This window comes from Carassius gibelio, chromosome A20, assembly GCF_023724105.1.
Source record: "Carassius gibelio isolate Cgi1373 ecotype wild population from Czech Republic chromosome A20, carGib1.2-hapl.c, whole genome shotgun sequence".
Lineage (NCBI taxonomy): Eukaryota > Metazoa > Chordata > Actinopteri > Cypriniformes > Cyprinidae > Carassius > Carassius gibelio.
Genome location: NC_068390.1, coordinates 6,820,091 through 6,839,619, shown reverse-complemented (window position 1 = coordinate 6,839,619; position 19,529 = coordinate 6,820,091). Strand labels below are relative to the sequence as shown.

The following is a 19,529-nucleotide window of genomic DNA, read 5'->3' as shown; positions in this document are numbered from 1 at the left end:
TCTTTGCGTTTAATGGCGCCTTTTTGGTGTATTCCCCCCACCTACTGATTCGGAGACTGGATCAAGACCATAATATTCACTAAATTCTATCCCGTGCTCTTTCAATAAAGCATTACAAATAGAAAGTTTTTATACAACGATTTATTCCACAATATGTTCATCAAATTAAGTGTTTCTTTATTTTCAATTTTACAATATTCACATTTCCCAATTTCACAACTCCCTGTTTTCTTCAAACTGCTATAAAGAGCAGTGTGCCCAAATCTAAGCCTTGAGATGATAGTTTCCTCTGGACTATTTCTTCCTCTTACTCTGTACTTACCAACCATTCTTTGAATGCTAAAAAAAACCATCTCCCTGTTCTTTCTTCTTCCCAATATTTCTGCCATCTATTCTTCACATGTTGCCTGATTAAACGCTTCATTTCACTCTTACCATACTTTATGTGCATATCTATGTCTACTTTCTTTGTGGATTCCTTTGCATATTGGTCTGCTAACTTCATTTACTCCCACATGTGCTCGTACCCAACAGAAAGCTACATAAATTCCCATCATCTGGATCCTATATCGTTTGAAGAATCTCAATCATTATATCTGCAATCATTTCACCAGCGTAAACTGAAAAATTATCTGTGATTCTTTGTCATTAAACTGTCTTTGTCTTCCATATTTTCCGATGCACCAGAATATATTTGAACATACCCATTATAATTTTCATGAATGCACTTGTGTTATCTGAACATTAGATTTTAACTTATTCTTATTTTTCTGATATGCCTCTTGTTTTTCTAACCCATTTTGAAAAAAACTGTATTTAAAGGGACAGCAACTTCCTAAAAATCTGTATACTATTTAATAACATTGTCACGAACATTTCAAAACATTTCTTTATTAAATTACATTGAATATTTTTATTCCTTGTAGCGTAGCGCCACCGTAAGATATTTTCATGCTTTTTATTATTTATTCATTAATTCATAAGAAACTGGTTTGAAAATGATAACATAGAACTGCATAAAACCATTGAAACATTTAGCACTGCATACTGTTTCACATATTATTTGTTGCCATTCTGCCTATAAGTATTTAGTATGCTACTACTGTAGCAACTATTTTCACTTTTATGGCCGATATATCGCATTCGATTGTCATGCACATTTCATCAGTAAAGCCAGTTCCCTGATTAGTGCTAAATCGCCATCACCTGCTTTCAAATGGAGCGTCATTTAATAGACAGAACCGCAGTTCACTGACAAGATACGCAATATCACGTTCATTATCGAAGGCGATTCATCTGCGATAATGAACGTGACAATCGCATGCCATAAATCGCCCATCCCTATTTTATAGTGACAAAAATAATAGTCACCCCTTATGAAATCATTTTTATTGTACGTTTAACTACAATAGCAGGGTAAGCTAATCATCTGTGTTGTTCCTGAAGAGGTATTCAGCCTGAAATGGAGTGAAGAGAATGACACATTGTAAATCCAAATAATTTGTGGTTAAATATAATATGTGATATGAAGTCTATGAGACAGCTGTTACCAAATAGTCCACAGGGTCATCAGGCTTGACCTTGCAGCAGTCCATCAGTCCTTGTATGACAGTAGGCATGACATATTTCATCAGGTAGTGTCTCATGGGGACAGATCGTGTCTCTAATAGCTCATGTTCCTGCTTCTTCACCTCGGCCATGTTCCTGCTCTGAAAATATAAACAAAGGGTAACAGAATTGGATTTTATTTTTATTATTTGCTTTTGTGAGGTCAGTAAGATTGTTCTTAAAGAAATTGATCATTTTATTTAGCAAGGATGCATTCAATTTATCAAAAATAACAGAAAATTATTTTATATTGTAAAAAAAAAAGGTTCTGTTGTGTATCAATGTATCAGTTTCTCCCTGAATCCTAAAAAATGCATCACGGTTCCAAAAAAACAGTTAAGCAACATAGTGATAACAATAAGTTTTTGAGCAATAAATGATCATATTACAATGATTTCTGAAACCTCTTAATGTACTGAACACTGGAGTAATGATGCTAAAAATTCAGCTTTGCTTAAAGACATTTTTTAAACATAAGTTATTTTAAATTGTAATAATATTTCACAATATTACTTTATTAGTTTTTACAGTTTTTAATTAATAAAATAAAGCCAATGTGAGAATAAGTGACTTTGTTCAAAAAATCCTACTGACCCCAAACCTTTGAACAATAGTGAATATGATGTACACATTGACTTGAAGCTATTATAAAATCTACATACAGCCACCAAATGTTATATTTCCCAACCAATATATCTCCTGGGAGAACTTGGTTTTGCTCTTATATCTGTGGTTCACCTGTAATGTTGAGGTTTTGAAGGCTAAATTTACCCATTCCTCCAAAAGAGCAGTCATTTTATCATTCTCCCCTCTCTGCCTGAGTTCCCTCTCGACTTCCTCCTGTTTCAGCTGCTGGTGCCATTCATCTTCTTTCCTCTTCCTCTCTTCCTCCAATTCCTCTGGACTCGGACCGTAGTTCTTCGGCCGTCCCACTGTCTTAATGATCTTCTCCACTGTGTCCACATTCTCACAGTCTGAAAAAGACAAGATGAAAATACCAATCTCAATATTGCTCACAATCAGCTTCTCTGTCAATTCATTTAACAATCTGAAACAGTACTGTTTGCTTATGTGAGAACAAAAGGAAGATTTTGGGTTCTAACCGATGTGCTCAGGGTGGACTTCCAGGTAATCGAAATAGTCAAGCACAGATTCGTCTTCTGCCAAAGTCTCCCTGAATTGCGCAAGACTCTCTGTAAACTCATCTTGAGTGTAATGCATCTCCTCTGCCACATTCTGAGGAAGACTCTGAACACGCTCTTTCAGAAACGCATCAGTGGCATCCAGTGAGAAGATAAACTCTGCAGGTGAAAAGTCCTGTGATTGTTAACATGTAGCAGCATTCACCAACCCAACTTCACTTCCGTAATGTACAGTACAAAAATCTACAGTTACAGACAGGTGAATTTATTTTCATAATAATAAAGTAAAAACAGAATGATGAAATGTCATTTATTCGTATGATGGTGAATTTTCAGCAACAATACTCTTATTAGTCTTCAGTGTTACATGATTATTATAATATGCTGATGATTTGGTGCTTTTCAGGATTAAAGAATAGAAAGTGAAATAGAAAATGTACATTTAATGCATCCTTGCTGGATTCTAATTCATTAATAATAATAAAAAAACTCTTATTGCCTACAAACAAAGTGTATTTCCAGTGGGAAACAAACAAGACATGGAAGCTGAAAGAGCTTCACAGTGATTATAATTATTTTCCTATATTGTTATTGCCACGACCCTTTATTATATGCACATTAACAAAAGGCATTCAATTATTGTTTTGATAATAATACTAAGATGTGTGGAGACTGCATCATGCATCATGTTCTGAGATGACTAACCTGGAATCAACACTTTGCTATATTGAGGTATTGCTGATCTGGTATCGTCCGCTTCCGTGTTTTCATCTAGAAAATATTTGAGATGTTAAAGGTAAAGATTTATAACTCCATTTTGGGGTTTTTGTTTAAAAGAATATAGCTGACCATGGAAAAGCTGTTCAGCCTGTGTGTAGGTCTTTGGGTATCCATCCAGAACAAATCCTTGATTTCTGCAAGGCTTTGAGTTGAGCTTCTCTCTTATGATATGCATCACGTGTTGCTCGTCCAACTGACCTGTCAGAAAACATCATAAACACTGGCTTTATCAGATTTGTTACATATATCTATGCTATTGTAAAACACCACCACCATTCAATAGCAACTAATATTCTAGTCATATAAAAATGTAATGCATACCATTATTCTGAAGCATGTTGTTCTTTAGAGTTTTAAGCTGTGCTTCAGCACCAATAAGCATTTCCTCATTCTCACTTGTCTTCTCATTTCCCTCAAGCAATTCCTCCTGAAATGTATATTTAAGAGACAGATTCGTATACAGTGGGAACAAAGGGTTTGTGCTAGTGAAAAATGCTTCTATTTTCCAAAAAGTGAAAAAGTTTGACATCTTTGAAACCCGTACAACTGTTTGTTTATTGCCAGGATTTTGTGCTTCCAGCTTTGAACAGTAGCAAAGAAGTTACTCACCAGTTGTCTGACTTTCTCGTTGACGGTTTCGTTGATGTTAATATGATGAAGTTTGTAATATCTGCACAACTTTACTGCAGCTGAGCTTTTCCCAACAGCAGGGGGCCCAAGAAGACAGATTTTTATTGGCTGAAGGAAATTAAATGCAAAATAGAAGCATGTAAGCATGTTTTGTAACACTATATTATTTGAAATGTCTTCAGCAAAACTTACCAACAGTTGTCGTGTCTGTTTGTATTCCTCTACCACTTGAGCTATGTTTTCAACTATCCCAGATTCACATTCCCAGTGGAGGTTCAATCTGTCCTTCAAGAAAACAGACTCAGTCCGAAGATTGACGCTGAGGTAAAGCAGGTCAGTTTCCTGTGGAAATACACAACAATCTGATATATTACCTTCATCTATTATTTTATCGCATGGCAAAACTGTGTGTTTAGCTTAAACAGCCTACCGTAATTGCCTTTGTGACATAGGCATCCTCCTTTGGGACGTTTTCTATTTTTCCAGACCCCAGGGTAGAGGCGATAGCCTGAGGAAATAGACAGTTTGCATGTTCACTAATGATTTTCAGCAGTGTTTTCTCATTGCAAAACTAAACCCAAGTGTGAGCATTACATTCAGTATAACGGTAATGCAATAAATCACACAGATATGAAGAGGATGTGTGGGATGATATATTACTTTCACAATGTCTTCAAAAGTGTTCTTGGAATCATCCACAGCGATGAAATAGTGTGTTTTTGGTTTGTGATCAATGATGTTTTGCACCACTCTAAAAATGACAAATGATGACAAACACACGGGATGAAATAAACCCACCAATCAGTCAACATCAAAAAAAAAAAAAGTCATAACTGCAGGTTTTTTTAAAAACCTTGCAAGGTCGTGGATGTGGATGGCAGGAATGACATTTGTCCCAGGCCCAAAAACAGGAATACTGTTAAGCTCTCCGAGCCAAGCTGTCTAGTGCAAAATGAAGAAGTTTTAAAAGAATAGTTTGCCAAAAAAATAATAATAATTTGCTGAACATTAACTGAACTCCAGGCCAAGATGTAAATGAGTTTGTTTCTTTACTGAAACTGATGATTTGGAGAAATTCAGCATTGCCTCGCTTGCTTAGTCTTGTGAAGTGAAAAGTTGTCCGAAACAAATCCATCAAAGTATTGTAAACTTTAAACCTTTGCTTCTGGCCAATATACATACAGTTAAATAAATAAATTCCCAAATCCATAATAATGCTTCCTCCTGTAAATTCGTACACCCCCATTAAAATTCACAGACATAGTTGTTTAGAGTTATTTTGGACTTATTGTGATGTTTTATCAAATTTTTGGTCTCTCATTCTGACGGCACCCATTCACTGCAGAGGATCCACTGGTGAGCAAGTGATTTAATACATTTCTGCAAATCTGTGCTGGTGAAGAAACCAACTCATCCACATCTTTGATCATCTGAGTGCGAGTACGTTTTCAGCAAATTCCTTTAAGTTTTATTTTCAATTCATATCAACAATTATGCTGCTAGTATTTCAGTACTTGAAAGAAGAAGTGGAAGATGTTCTCGCCCATGCCATACTGCAGCCCTGATGATACAACATAAGTAGCCAGCTTTGACTTTTTCTGAAAGAAATAATGTTACATATGTTAAGCCATACTAAGTTTGTTTCATATAATAGCAATGCTTTCTGATTCTGGATCGATCATTACAGTCTTCCCCAGTTTAAGCACTAGTTTCTCTGTGCTGGTGTGCTCCTTAAAGTTTGGATGTGGTCTTCTTCTTTTGTAGTCATCTTCAGTCAAGGGGATGTCAGGATCGTCCTTAAGATAAAATCAGAAGATCAGGATGTCTGTCATTTTGTGATAGTTAATAATACAAATATTTTGCATTCCATTGGAAAATATCAGCTACGTTAAATTATTTAAGCAAATAGCTGAACTGAAAAAAAGAAAGAATTTAAAATGTATAAAATTTCCTAAAACTGAATAATAATAATAATAATAATAATAATAATAAAAGGATTTTCAGTGTAGTCTCAAATTAGACCTCCCTATATGATGTATGTAAATATTGAAAAGCTACACTCACAGGATCAGCTGGTTTGGTCATTGCCCATGTCATGATCGTTGACAGCAGGATGAATATTTTTGGGGACCCGAAATGTTCAATTTCAGAGTGCAGAGCTACAGTAAAAACAGGTTTAATACACAGTTTGAAAGATTTGTTATGAATAAAGACAAAAAACTGTCAAGAAATGAAATGGCATTTTTGGTCTGAATGCGTCTCAGTCAAGTAATCTGATGTCTGGTAATTTGAGGACTACTTACCTGAAATGGCCCATGTCGCCTCATCTATGAGATCACAGTGTTCAGTGATATTGTACACAATAACGTCACACTGCATCAGACACTGCAGGAGCTCCTCTCGACTCAGAGACTAATACATGATGAACATGTGATGAAATTAGCCAGATCTCTAAGTTTTAAGACACATTAGAGCTTGCTACCAGTGTCAGTAACATAAAAATAGTGTTTCCTAGTCATAAATGGTGATATATTATAAAGACTTATTGACACACAGTCATGGTCTGCAGGGTTCAATGACATCATTTCCTGTTTATTGATTTTATTTTGTGCATGGTTGCACAACATGACTTTGACTTGGTGGATAAAAGTGTTTTTTAAAAGGGCCTTTTAATAATGTTTTAACAAAACGGATTCTATTGTTTATTTATTTATTTTTTCTATGTAATAAATAAATCAATAATTCAATAAATACATAAATACCAACATAGCCTTCATACTTTTAATGATTTTTTCTTCAAGGAAAGTGTCACATTGACATGTTTTACTGTATTTATGCTTCTAAAAATATCAAAGTGAATTGTAAAATGAATTTTTATTCAGAAATTTAAAAAAATGCCAATCATAGAAAAGGTGCGTTGTATGCATGAATTGCACTTTTAGTCATTAAAAAAATGATAATAATATTAGATTCAGACATTAATGTCAGCTACCCACACACTTGCTACAAAGGAAACGATAAATGATGAACTAACCCAATATTCCTCCAGTGCAAAAGTGTGTTTTTTTGCTTCTTTATTCTTAACTGTGCCGACTATCTGAAACCGTGTGTCTCCTGAAGACAGCTCGTGTCTGTCCTCCTCTTCCTCCTCTTCATCATTAAGCGACTTTCCGACGACACACGAGGACAAGAACTACACAAAGCAACATTAGCCCACACCGCTCATGATGTTATTATAATGTGTGTAACTGACAGTTGACTCTTTTACCTGGGCGATATATTTGGACGAATATGAGTCTATGTTGTTGAGAAAGACTCGTCTGGAGTCACTCTCGCTGCTGAGGTGCGCCATGTTTGTTGTTTGGTTGCTATGGAGACACTCAGCGAGCTTCTTCTGTGTGTATCCCACGAGCAATAATAAATAAAAAATGTTAATAATAATATTTTAGCCAAAATCAAAACCTAACTGACTTATTTTAACACACTTCACAAGTAACATATTTTAATGATTGATTAGCATACACACTCTTAATATTTATATGTAATAATTTATGGTTTAACTGAGTTTGCAGTTTAACACGTAAACTAACTGTGGCTTGTCCATATTTAGCTTACGTTTTCTCTTTGATTCTCTTTGAACTGAATGTTTTATTAATTTATAATAGATGTTCAATCATGCCTGAAAACATTTACAAAAAATAAGACATGCTCTGGTATGTTTTATGTCAATAACTTGTTTTTTTATTTAAAATGTTTCTAAAATGTTTGTCATCAAATTTAAAACGGGGTTAAGTGTATACATTTTTTCTGATGCCATAAACATAAACAAGTCTGATGCCACACAGGTGGAGTCAGTAGGTGCTCATTCATGATTTAATAATTTTTCATCACTTTTTATTAGTTGTGTTTATTATTAAAATAATTTATAGATATCCATCAAATATGTCCAAACTGGTAGTGTAAGTCATTCATGCACCACTCTGACAAGCAGCCCAGATATAGTAATTGGCATAAAATGTCCCTTTTTGAAGAAGACTGCAAGGCTAATGTGTGAGATTGTCCAAAAAGGCCATGCATATACAAAGCATCTATTTATATAACCTGGTTTTAAAATGATCACCCATCAACTAGACAGATGCATGTGAAAATCAGCAATGCATATCAGTTCATTAATTATGCTCTATCACATACCACCATCAGAGCCCTTCCTCTAGGAGGAGCCTTGAACATTAGCAAAACAAAGGGTAAATTTCCAATAAATTACTTTAACACTGATTTGGGACAAATATATATATTGTACAAACTGACTTCAACCTATAGGCTGGACGATGTTTTGTGCATTTTCCAATAAGATGTTTGTCTTTCTGTGAATAGAATCTACGCTTCATATGAAATATAATAATACAGATGGCCTTTTCTCTTTTTTGCTTGTTTTCTGGCACTCTTGATGTGAACTTACATCCGTACAGTTTCAGAGTTTCAGCCGCCTTGAGCTTGAAAGTGCAAGTACAGAAGTCACGGAGTGTTTTATTTTATTTATTTATTTTTTTATGTTATCCGCAAACAATGACTGTTGCAAAACTGAAAGCCATTCATGGTTCAGAATCACGCATAATAATAAATCTATTTAAATATAAGCTGTGACTTTGATAATCTATTTTTGTTATAGAAGAAGTTCTGGATAAAAACATTTACATTTATAACCAAATTTGAACAAACTCTTTTCAAAGAAATGGAAATAAAAAATGGTTTTATGGTTTATAGGTTCCATTTGCATGAATTCAGTAAAAGACACCCTTTGCTTCTCTGATGGACTCTCCATGAACACAACTCCAGTGATGGGAGTTTCAAAGAGGACGTCACAGGACACATTGTTTCAATTTTGAATACCACACTTAAAGGTCAGTGAAATGTGCCTAAAAAACATAAAAGCACAAGCAACATAATATAAAGCCTTAAGGTTCAGCAATAAATGGACAGAAATATCAAGAACAGACAGAACTGCACTTACAAAAGAACCTTTGAGCTGAAATGTGGCTTTCTGGGGGAGACATCAAAGTGTGGAGAGTGATGGTGTGTATATAAAAAGAGAAAGGGAGGGGTCTTCATAGTGTGCACAGAGATAGAAAAAATAATTCACTAAAACTTGTGACTTTCACAAGACATAAGCAAATAGCCACCCACCCACCATGGTTTCAATAACAATTGTGAGGTTCCCTTTACGGTGTGTTAAAGCAATGTAAATTCCTCCATGGGAGAGATTCCCAACAGTCTGCAGATAAAACCAGTCTGTGTAAATTGAGTAGTTTGTGCTACAGGAAAAATAAACACAATTTACACTTACTGTATGAAATAACTGACATTCACTCATTGTCTACAACAACCACTCTTATTCCAACATGCTTGCTTGACACGTGAGAACCAATGAGGTTTGTTCTTACATCAAGCATGTACAGTAATCAATCTTTATACATGAATAGAAGACTAAATTGAATGTATTCATCATTAAAAAAAAAAACTAAGTAAAAGCTTTAAAGGGTTAGTTCACAGAAAAATGAAAATTATGTCATTAATAACTCACCCTCATGTCGTACCAAACCAGTAAGTCCTCCGTTTATCTTCGGAACACAGTTTAAGGGTGTACTCACATTAGCCAGTTTGAACCGTGCCCGAGTGCGTTTGACCACCAAAGCGCGGTTCGTTTGACTAGTGTGTGTGCTCCGAACCGTGCCCGGGCGCGGCTCGATTAGCCGGCCCTGGCCCGCTTGGAAGAGGTGGGCCAGGGCACGGTTCAGTTGGACTCGGGTGCGGTTCGCATGCAGTGAGAGCGCTAACCATGCTGAAGCACGGAAAAGATGCGTTGCGTCACGGTTTTGCGATGCTCCAAAACCAACATGGCAGGGAAAGGGTCACTTTGGTCTACGGCAGAGGTGCAAAATGCATAAAAACTAACAACTAAAAACTGCAAAGTCCTTGCTGCACTTCAGCTGGTACCTTGCAAACATCCTCATACGAGCAGCACGATTACGTGAAAATTTTCGCGCCACTAAGGCGACACATCTGTTTAACAACAGGCTGTGAGAGGGCTGTGGACCAAACGACACAAAATTATCCACAAAGAAAACAGAGTGATGGACTCCACTGTGTTCAGAGAGCGCCGCTCTTCCTGTTTATCCCGAAACCGTCGCACCATAATGACGTAAGCTTGCTCCGGCAAGAATGCTGAAACCCTATGTGTGAGTGCAGGCCAGAGGGGGAGTGGGGAGGGTGGACAATCGTACTCGGGCACGGTTCATGGCAACTGTGCCTAGTGTGAGTACACCCTAAGATATTTTACATTTTAGAGAGCTCTCAGTCCCTCCATTCAAACTGTGTGTACGATATACTGTCCATTATTGTTTATATGTATTTATTCAGTGAACGCACTGACAACAGACACGGAAGAGAAGACAATGCTCAATAAAGTCGTAGTTTTTGTTATTTTTGGACCAAAATGTATTTTCAATGCTTCAAAAAATTCTAACGGACCCTCTGATGTCACATGGACTACTTTGATGATGTTTTTCTTAACTTTCTGGACATGGACAGTAGACCGTACACACAGCTTCAATGGAGGGACTGAGAGCTCTCGGACTAAATCTAAAATATCTTAAACTGTGTTCCGAAGATGAACGGAGGTCTTACGAGTTTGGAACGACATGAGGGTAAGTTATTAATGACATCATTTAGATTTTTGGGCGAACAATCCCTTTAATTCAAAAACATGCTCATCATAGAAGGGGTAACTTAGTGTATTGAATTGGCAACAGCATTTGATGCCATGTATGAATTGCATTTTTATGTATTATTAATTAAATGAATAGATGCGGACAAGACAGACAGAGAATATTAAGACAGACAAACATAGGCACTTTATATTACCTGTGTGGTTTGAGCATCGCCTCCTATTTCTACTTCTAAATGTGCAATGAAGCTCCAAAGTTGGGCTAAATAAAACCAAACCGGCAACATAACAACACACCCAGTTATTCAGTGCTTGTCAAGTCAAGTTACCTTTATTTATATAGCGCTTTAAACAAAAATTATTGCGTCAAAGCAACTGAACAACATTAATTAAGAAAACAGTGTGTCAATAATGCAAGTTAAAGGCAGTTCATCATTGAATTCAGTGATATCATCTCTGTTCAGTTAAATAGTGTCTGTGCATTTATTTGCAATCAAGTCAACGATATCGCTGTAGATGAAGTAAGCAACTAAGCAAGCCAGAAGCGACGGCGGCAAGGAACCGAAACTCCATCGGTGACAGAATGGAGAAAAAACCTTTGGAGAAACCAGGCTCAGTTGGGGGGCCAGTTCTCCTCTGACCAGACGAAGTCAGTAGTTCAATTCCAGGCTGCAGCAAAGTCAGATTGTGCAGAAGAATCATCTGTTTCCTGTGGTCTTGTCCTGGTGCTCCTCTGAGACAAGGTCTTTACAGGGGATCTGTATCTGGGGCTCTAGTTGTCCTGGTCTCCGCTGTCTTTCAGGGCAGTAGAGGTCCTTTCTAGGTGCTGATCCCCCTCTGGTCTGGATACGTACTGGATCCGGGTGACTGCAGTGACCCTCTGATCTGGATACAGACGGAATCTGGTGGCTATTCTTGCGGAATAAGAGAGGAACAGACTAATATTAGCGTAGATGCCATTCTTCTAATGATGTAGCAAGTACATATGGTGTTATGAAAGTGTTCCTGGTTCTGGTTTACCTAATAAATGCAGCCTCAAAATCCATTAACGGATTTGGATATTAGAAGCACATTAGTGTGTTATGTGTAAGCCAGGTTAAAGAAATGGGTCTTTAATCTTGATTTTAACTGCAAGAGTGTGTCTGCCTCCCGAACAATGTTAGGTAGGTTATTCCAGAGTTTAGGCGCCAAATAGGAAAAGGACCTGCCGCCCGCAGTTGATTTTGATATTCTAGGTATTATCAAATTGCCTGAGTTTTGAGAATGTAGAGGACATTGAGGATTATAATGTAACAAGAGCTCATTCAAATACTGAGGTGCTAAACCATTCAGGGCTTTATAAGTAATAAGCAATATTTTAAAATCTATACGATGTTTGATATGGAGCCAGTGCAGCGATGACAGGACCGGGCTAATATGGTCATACTTCCTGGTTCTAGTAAGAACTCTTGCTGCTGCATTTTGGACTAGCTGTAGTTTGTTTACTAAGCGTGCAGAACAACCACCCAATAAAGCATTACAATAATCTAACCTTGAGTTCATAAATTCATGAATTAACATTTCTGCATTTGACATTGAGAGCATAGGCCGTAATTTAGATATATTTTTGAGATGGAAAAATGCAGTTTTACAAATGCTAGAAACGTGACTTTCTAAGGAAAGATTGGCATCAATTAGCACACATAGGTTCCTAACTGATGACGAAGAATTGACAGAGCAGCCATCAAGTCTTATACAGCGTTCTAGGTTATTACATGCAGAGTTTATAGGTCCTATAATTAACACTTATAAAAGTCGATAGTTTTTTGAATTGGTATGCTTCGCCAGGCCGCAAAAGAAATATAGAGCTGAGTATCATCAGCATAACAGTGAAAGCTAACACCATGTTTCCTGATGAGATCTCCCAAGGGTAACATGTAAACCGTGAAGAGTAACGGCTCTAGTACTGAGCCTTGGGGTACTCCATACTGCACTTGTGATCGATATGATACCTTGTCCATCAGTAAGTGGCACACATCTTAACCGCATGAGAATACCTTGAACAAGAAATCCAATATCTGACTCCGATATGGTTCTTCTTATATCACAAGGTCTTGACGTGGCCTATGAACAACATCAACATGCAGTCATCCACAACCACCGACACAACTCTTGAGAGCATGCAAATAGTAAAATTAATAGTAGTAGTAAAACATAATCCATATATTCGATCAAATTCTCTGCCTAATTCAATCCGATCATCTATAATATAAAACTCAGCAGAGCACCCGAGAATGCAGAAGATTATGAACTGCAGATTGTGTGTTAGCATGTTTGGATTGGAGTGTGTATGAACTGCTGATGAAGTTAGTCATGAGGAACTTTAGGATTAGCATATACTTTCGTGTCATGTGTTCGGATTTAACGTCAAGAGAAACGCATCCTCTCTTATCATTGTTCTTTATACATTCATGCAGGGGGTAAAAAGTGAAAATATTTATTTTAAGAACAAAGAAATTATTTAATTCGTATTAGTATTATTCACATTATTTCTCTCATTCCTGGTAAAGAATTTAGTCCCCCCCTTCCCCCGGGCCCCTTCGAATGAAAAACGTCACAAAACGTCACTATACAAACAGCGCCGTGATTGGTCAGTAACGTTAAATATATTGCAGTCCGAGTGGCCCTTGTCTCACGTTGAGCCCGCCCACAAAGAAACGAAACTTTGCCCGGACTGAACGCATCGTGCTCATATCGCAATTGATTGGTCAATAAAAGCGTCGCTCTCATATCGCGTGCTGATTGGTCATTAAACGCGTCACTCTCAAACGCGTCGCGCTCATATAACAACTGATTGGCCACTGAACGCGTCGCGCTCATGTAGCGCATTCATTGGTTACTGAGTGCGTCATTCTCACAAGAGGAAGTGAAAGTACAGAAAGCGTTATTATTTTCTTCCTTGGATGGTGATTAACTCGCAGTAACCGCATATAAAGAGGCTTTCTGAACAGCATCGCCAATATGTCTGTTGCAAACCCGAAACAAACAATAATGAATCCAGTAAGATTTACCTTACTTAGACTTTTTGTTTTTGCTTATGTTTCGATGCTTCTAGTTTGTTTATCTGTTAATGCTTCGCCTGTTTTGCAGTGATGAAAGCGTGTATGGTTTTATCTTGTAGACTTATAAGGTAACGTTAGGTCAGACTGAGTCAGTGTGTCTAATTATTTCAATTTCTGCCTCTAGACGATACCTTATGCTGGTACCATCCTGGGCGGACTGGAGCCCGGAGAGATGGTGCTCATCCAGGGCAGTGTACCCGGGGATTGTGACAGGTGAGCGGCCTCGTGTTGGAAGGATTCGTGTTAAATGTCACTGCGGTCCCTAGACAGAAGTCCCTAGACAGTGCCTAGACACAACAGGAGGCAGTACAGTAACATGAGGTCAAGTCACAGAGCTTTATTCAGTGCTGATTGAGTCAAAGCAGATTTACGGAGGTAAACAGGGACGCTGGTTATGGAAACTCCAGAAGAGTTCACAGACAGTTCACTTTTACTTTAAAATACAAAAGTGTCCTTATTTAGCTCAAGGCAGCTCTGTTGGTTTAAAGAAGAGAGCATGGGCGTGATCATGGGATGTAACGTTAGGAGAAATCATTCCGGTTATATTTCAGCTGTACATAAACTGTAACTAATGTCTCCTTTGCATGAATCATTGCTTACATTTTATGTATCTTAAATATAGACAATTAATATTTGTCTAAAGTGGGTATAAGAAAGAATCACTGAAATGCTCAAGGAAACCTCTTTTCATACTGAGCTGATTTATTTTTTCAAACATACAAAAAAAAAAAAAAAAGATTGTTTATTCCATTCTTTGTTTAGATCAGTCATGTCACAAACAATACAATCTATGCGTTCAAGTTATTTTAAAAGTTGCCGAAATAAATAACGAAGGCACGGTAAAAAATTCCAAGGTGGTTAGAAAACCAAATAACAAAAACAGCTGAAATATATATTCATATCACATTTGGATTTTGTCAGCCAGTCCAGACAAATGTAATAAACAGTAAAATGTGTTGTAGATTCCAGGTTGATCTGACCTGCGGGAGCAGCATGAAGCCTCGGGCAGACGTGGCTTTTCATTTTAACCCTCGCTTCAAGCGCTCTCCCTACATCGTCTGTAACACACTGCAGAAGGAGAGCTGGGGAAAAGAGGAAATCCACTACCTGATGCCCTTCAGACACGGCGCTGCCTTCGAGATCGTCATCCTGGTGCAGAGAGATGTGTTCAAGGTTAGAAACAACTAGAGTTCTGTCAGTTCGGCATCTCTGGTGTCATATGATGTCAACTTCTTCTCTTATTCAACATTAGTGACTTTATTTTAACTGGTTTTATAATGTTAAAGGTGAAGATTTGTGTCATTTTTGGATGTTAGAATACTTTCTCCTTAACGTGCAGTAAGCAAGCTGCCCCCAAAGTGTAAACTTTGTAGATGAAAACAATAGGCAACATGCCTTGCCTCAAATGTCCTAAAAAAGTCTTAAATTGAACTTGTTTATCTGTAGAGACCCTGCTGCAGTCCATGCAAGCAAAAGCAGATATTGCATTTACGTTCTTTTTTTGTGTGTGTGTGTGTGTTTGGAAATCGTAATTATTACTATTACAGATCTGTGTTGTGATGCAGATATAGCAAAAATTACACACTTCAAATGCCAGTGACTACAAATAGGTATTGTTTAAATGAGGATGTGCTTTGTGTTGCGTCCTCCAGGTGGCAGTAAATGGCTCTCACCTGCTGGAGTACAGGCACAGGTTAGAGCTCAGGAAGGTGGACACGCTGGCCATATCAGGGAAGGTTCAGATTCAAGCTATAGGGTTCATTCCCAGTTCAATAAGCAAGGTAACATGCGTCTCTATTAAAACATTCAATGCTTAAAACATTTTAAGAACTATTTTGAATTTGCCTGTAAATGTAAAAAGTAGCCTATAAATGAAACCTTAAAGGGACTGACAGATATGCACAAATACTTTCAATATAGGACAGGTACAGTATATCAGAGATATTTACTGTTTGTTATGATCTGATTGGGATTGCATTTTGTGATACAAACTAAAAACAAAACAAAATGTTGATTTGATATTTTTTAGAGCTCCATAACACCCTCACATGCAGTTGCAAGCAAAAGAACACAGCCTTATGTAAGTGACTATGCTGATGTTACTGTTTTCTATTTACAGAATATGCACACTATTGGTCAAAGGTTTGGGGACAGTAAGATTTGTGTAATGTTTATATATATATATATATATATATATATATATATATATATATATATATATATAAATATAAATACTTTTTTCAGGAGTCTTTTATAAATGGAATGGTCAAATGAACAACAGTATTCTTATTTATTTTTTTAAATCTCAAACTTTTGAGCAGTAGTCTATTTGTCTATAAATGGTAAACTCTTATATCTTATATATATATAATTATTATTTAATTGATTATTTAATTATTGAACTGTATCTTTGTATTGCATTAAAATAGATAGTTTAGCTGAAGCTGATTAATTAAAACATTCCCTCCTCTTTCATCCAATAGTCAGTCTTGTCGGAGTCGGGTGACACGGTGAGTACATGTAAGGCTGAACATTTCCATAAAGGGCAAACACGTGCGTTTTTTCACATGCAACACCAGTTTTAATGTGCCTGCAGTATTTTTAACTGCAGATAATACTTTAAATTCAATTTCAGAATAAATGAAATCAAGTTGAAGTGGGTGCCTCACAGTCTGGACTGAAACCAGGACATTGGCATTATTTGGCCATTTTAACCCTTAAATCAGACCTTTACAGCAAGCACCTTACTGATTAGAAACGTGAAGGTATAGACCATGGTTGAAATTGTACACCACCTTTCATAAGTATTTAATTATAAAACCCTTTCAATCTATAATAACGTTGAACTTATTTAATATTTTCTCTAAGCCTTCTTAGATATCAAGACAGGAACCCTGCAATCCTGGCCAAATTAAAGATATAATGTGTGTGAATTTGCAAGTTATAGTTTTTTTATATTTTTTTATATTTGCAATCCCATTTTTCAAACTTTATTAAATGCATGTCATCTCATCAAGATTTTTAACTCAAACTGTTGCAGTCTGTCAGTCATATAATGGAAGTGAATGGGAATCATGGCTTCATTGAGTCATAAAACCATACACATACACGGCTCGTGACGATACATTGATTTGTAAAGACACGAAACGATCAGTCTTTGCAAGAAACTAAACAGTATTTATAGTTTATTTTACCTCTGATTTTCACAGCAATGTCCAAACTGTTAGAACTGTCCTGAGCGAATTCTCAACAGCAGATATGTGATGCGTCTTCTTCTTCTTGCTTTATGGCAGATCGCAGACTTATCGGTGCATCCTACAAGTACAGCAATCTCTCAAGTGGACCATTGACACTCTATCTACAATCTCAATTAGAGTGTCAGTGGTCCATTTGGTGGCGGTAAATGAATGCACTGCGATCTGCCGTAAAGCAAATAGAAGAAGAAGCTGGAAATATAAAATTTTAGCCCACACTTCACTGATGCCTCGAAAGTTGTGCCTAGGTTTTGATCTTATCAGATGTTAAAAAAATGTATCATGTATTCCAGCCTTAAGTGGCTGCATAGAAATAGCGTGAGAGTAAAAGCTGGGAATTATTGTGGTGGTCGTGCTGAATTTGAAACCATTGTCAGTTGAGTTTTTTTTTTCTCTCTAGAGTCTTCCATTTAAGAGCAAACTTGTGAAAGGATTGAGTCCAGGAGATTCTGTTATGGTGAAGGGGCACATCACTGGTTCCCCAGAGAGGTAAGAGAAGAAAACCACCATCAGGAATAACACCGGAATATTCTAGATATATAATACATGCTTTTTGTCATTATTAACCGATTTCTCGTTCAGTTATGTATTGATGTCTTCATTTTGTTCAGTTATCCCCACAGTTTCGCTGTAAACCTGCGCATCAGTAACTCAGAGGACATTGCTTTACACTTAAACCCTCGTTTCAAAACTGGTTCCTTCATTCGAAACTCTTTCCTGTCTGGTTGTTGGGGGGTTGAGGAGACTTCCCTCCCCAGCTTTCCCTTCTCACCCGGTCAATACTTTGAGGTAACAGTCTTTGTTTGTCACTAAATGAGAACATTTGCTGAAATCTAAATGAACTGCATTTACTTTTGGTTTCTGGTCCCCATTGATTTCCATTAAAGGCATGTTACTGCAATGTTTTTTTTTTTTTGCTGTGTTTTTTGAGTGGTATCTGCTCTGTGACCACTGACCTTACGCTTTTCCACGGCAGATGATCATCCTGTGTGAAGCTCAGGATTATAAAGTGGCAGTAAACGGGCTCCACCAGCTGAGCTACAAGCATCGTGTGCAGGATCTCAGTTGTGTGGATGTGATCGAGATTGTGGGAGATCTAGAGATTTTGGATGTTAAGATTTGGTGAGCAGCTCCAGCCTGAAGACCATCCCCATATTTTCTCAAATCAAGTATATTCAATCAACCTGAGACTCCTGCGACTGAAGCAAATCTAAACCATTTTAACTAACTTATTCAAGTGATCATTTGAATTTGGACTCAAATGCTAGGCCTGGTGTGTTTGCGTTTTTATGGCATTGTCACTGACAGGTCCAATCTGGCTGAACATTGTACTCCTCAACCACATTGTCAAACAAATAGCACATTTGAACTTTTTTTCTTTGTTTTGTTTGCTTGTTCAAGTGTTGAATTTCAGCTCTAATTATAATTTTGATAAGGTGTGATTTAAAGTAAGTGTGACGTGTGATTTGAGTTCCACTGCACAGGCAGGAAGTTGTTAACTGCCCATGATTAATGAACCCCATTTGCTGAACAGTAGTTGAGGAGATCTGGAGATGATCTCAAGTTGAGCCTGAAGGAGGTGGAGACGACTCCACGAAAACTAAACATGGGTCAAAAAAAAAGGTTGAGGACCCTGGACATAACAGATGCATGGGGGAAAAATACACTGTCTAGCAGGATCTAATTTGTTTTCAGAATCATTTCAAGCTAATTCCAGGCATTTGGAAAATTACAGATTGTAGCTTTAAATTTCACACTGTTAGGCCAGAAACAGGGTTATATATGATAAACATACAAACCATTTCACTCATAAGTTTAATGACTGAAGTTGTTTCTTAAAACATTTCAATTCCCTTTCTGCAGGAGGTGTACATTTTTACATCAGACAAGCAGATATTTTAATTTGCTAATGCAAGGCCTTCACTAATTAATTTGACATGACATGATGACCCTATATGAATATTAAACCAATAATCTTCACCCTTAGGTTCCAGATCTAAAGATAAGCGCTTTTTTATTAATAGTTTCTAGCAGAACTATGCAACATTCCAACAGCCAACCATTGCTTTTTGCTACTACCAGTTTTAAGAATCATCTGGTAATTTGTGATTTTTATTAATGTATATTATTTTTGTTTTCTTCTGATATCTGTTGATCAATGCATTAAAGATTAGCAATATTATAAAAACAATGTTTAGCCGTTACGGTTGTGTTTTTTGAGTTATTACCATTCATACATTACATTGACATTGGGCCTCAGAAACCATTAAGCAATTTCTATCAGTTGCCT

At 37.0% G+C, this 19,529-nt stretch overlaps 2 protein-coding genes across 3 annotated transcripts; one reads left to right on the top strand and one right to left on the bottom strand.

Moving 5' to 3' along the window:
* Positions 1-11: 11 nt before the first annotated feature.
* Positions 12-7,726, bottom strand: ak7a (adenylate kinase 7a). The gene is made up of 18 exons (XM_052535111.1): positions 7,429-7,726; positions 7,195-7,353; positions 6,464-6,572; positions 6,225-6,319; positions 5,846-5,956; positions 5,675-5,758; positions 5,014-5,102; positions 4,821-4,911; positions 4,591-4,668; positions 4,353-4,502; positions 4,140-4,268; positions 3,852-3,957; positions 3,600-3,728; positions 3,456-3,521; positions 2,712-2,909; positions 2,380-2,582; positions 1,551-1,709; positions 12-1,457 (listed from the first exon to the last, which is right to left on the bottom strand). Exons 1-18 carry the CDS (start codon positions 7,510-7,512, stop codon positions 1,422-1,424), a joined length of 2,076 nt encoding a protein of 691 aa, XP_052391071.1. The 5' UTR covers positions 7,513-7,726; the 3' UTR covers positions 12-1,421.
* Positions 7,727-13,754: 6,028 nt separating this feature from the next.
* Positions 13,755-19,443, top strand: LOC127938852 (galectin-8-like). 2 transcript variants are annotated; one of them, XM_052535751.1, is made up of 9 exons: positions 13,755-13,923; positions 14,110-14,198; positions 14,948-15,158; positions 15,638-15,766; positions 16,015-16,065; positions 16,469-16,495; positions 17,640-17,728; positions 17,851-18,028; positions 18,216-19,443. In XM_052535751.1, exons 1-9 carry the CDS (start codon positions 13,885-13,887, stop codon positions 18,363-18,365), a joined length of 963 nt encoding a protein of 320 aa, XP_052391711.1. In that variant the 5' UTR covers positions 13,755-13,884; the 3' UTR covers positions 18,366-19,443. The 2 variants fall into 2 exon arrangements, with proteins under 2 accessions (XP_052391711.1, XP_052391712.1); XM_052535752.1 differs by lacking the exon at positions 16,469-16,495.
* The last annotated feature ends 86 nt before the right edge of the window (positions 19,444-19,529 follow it).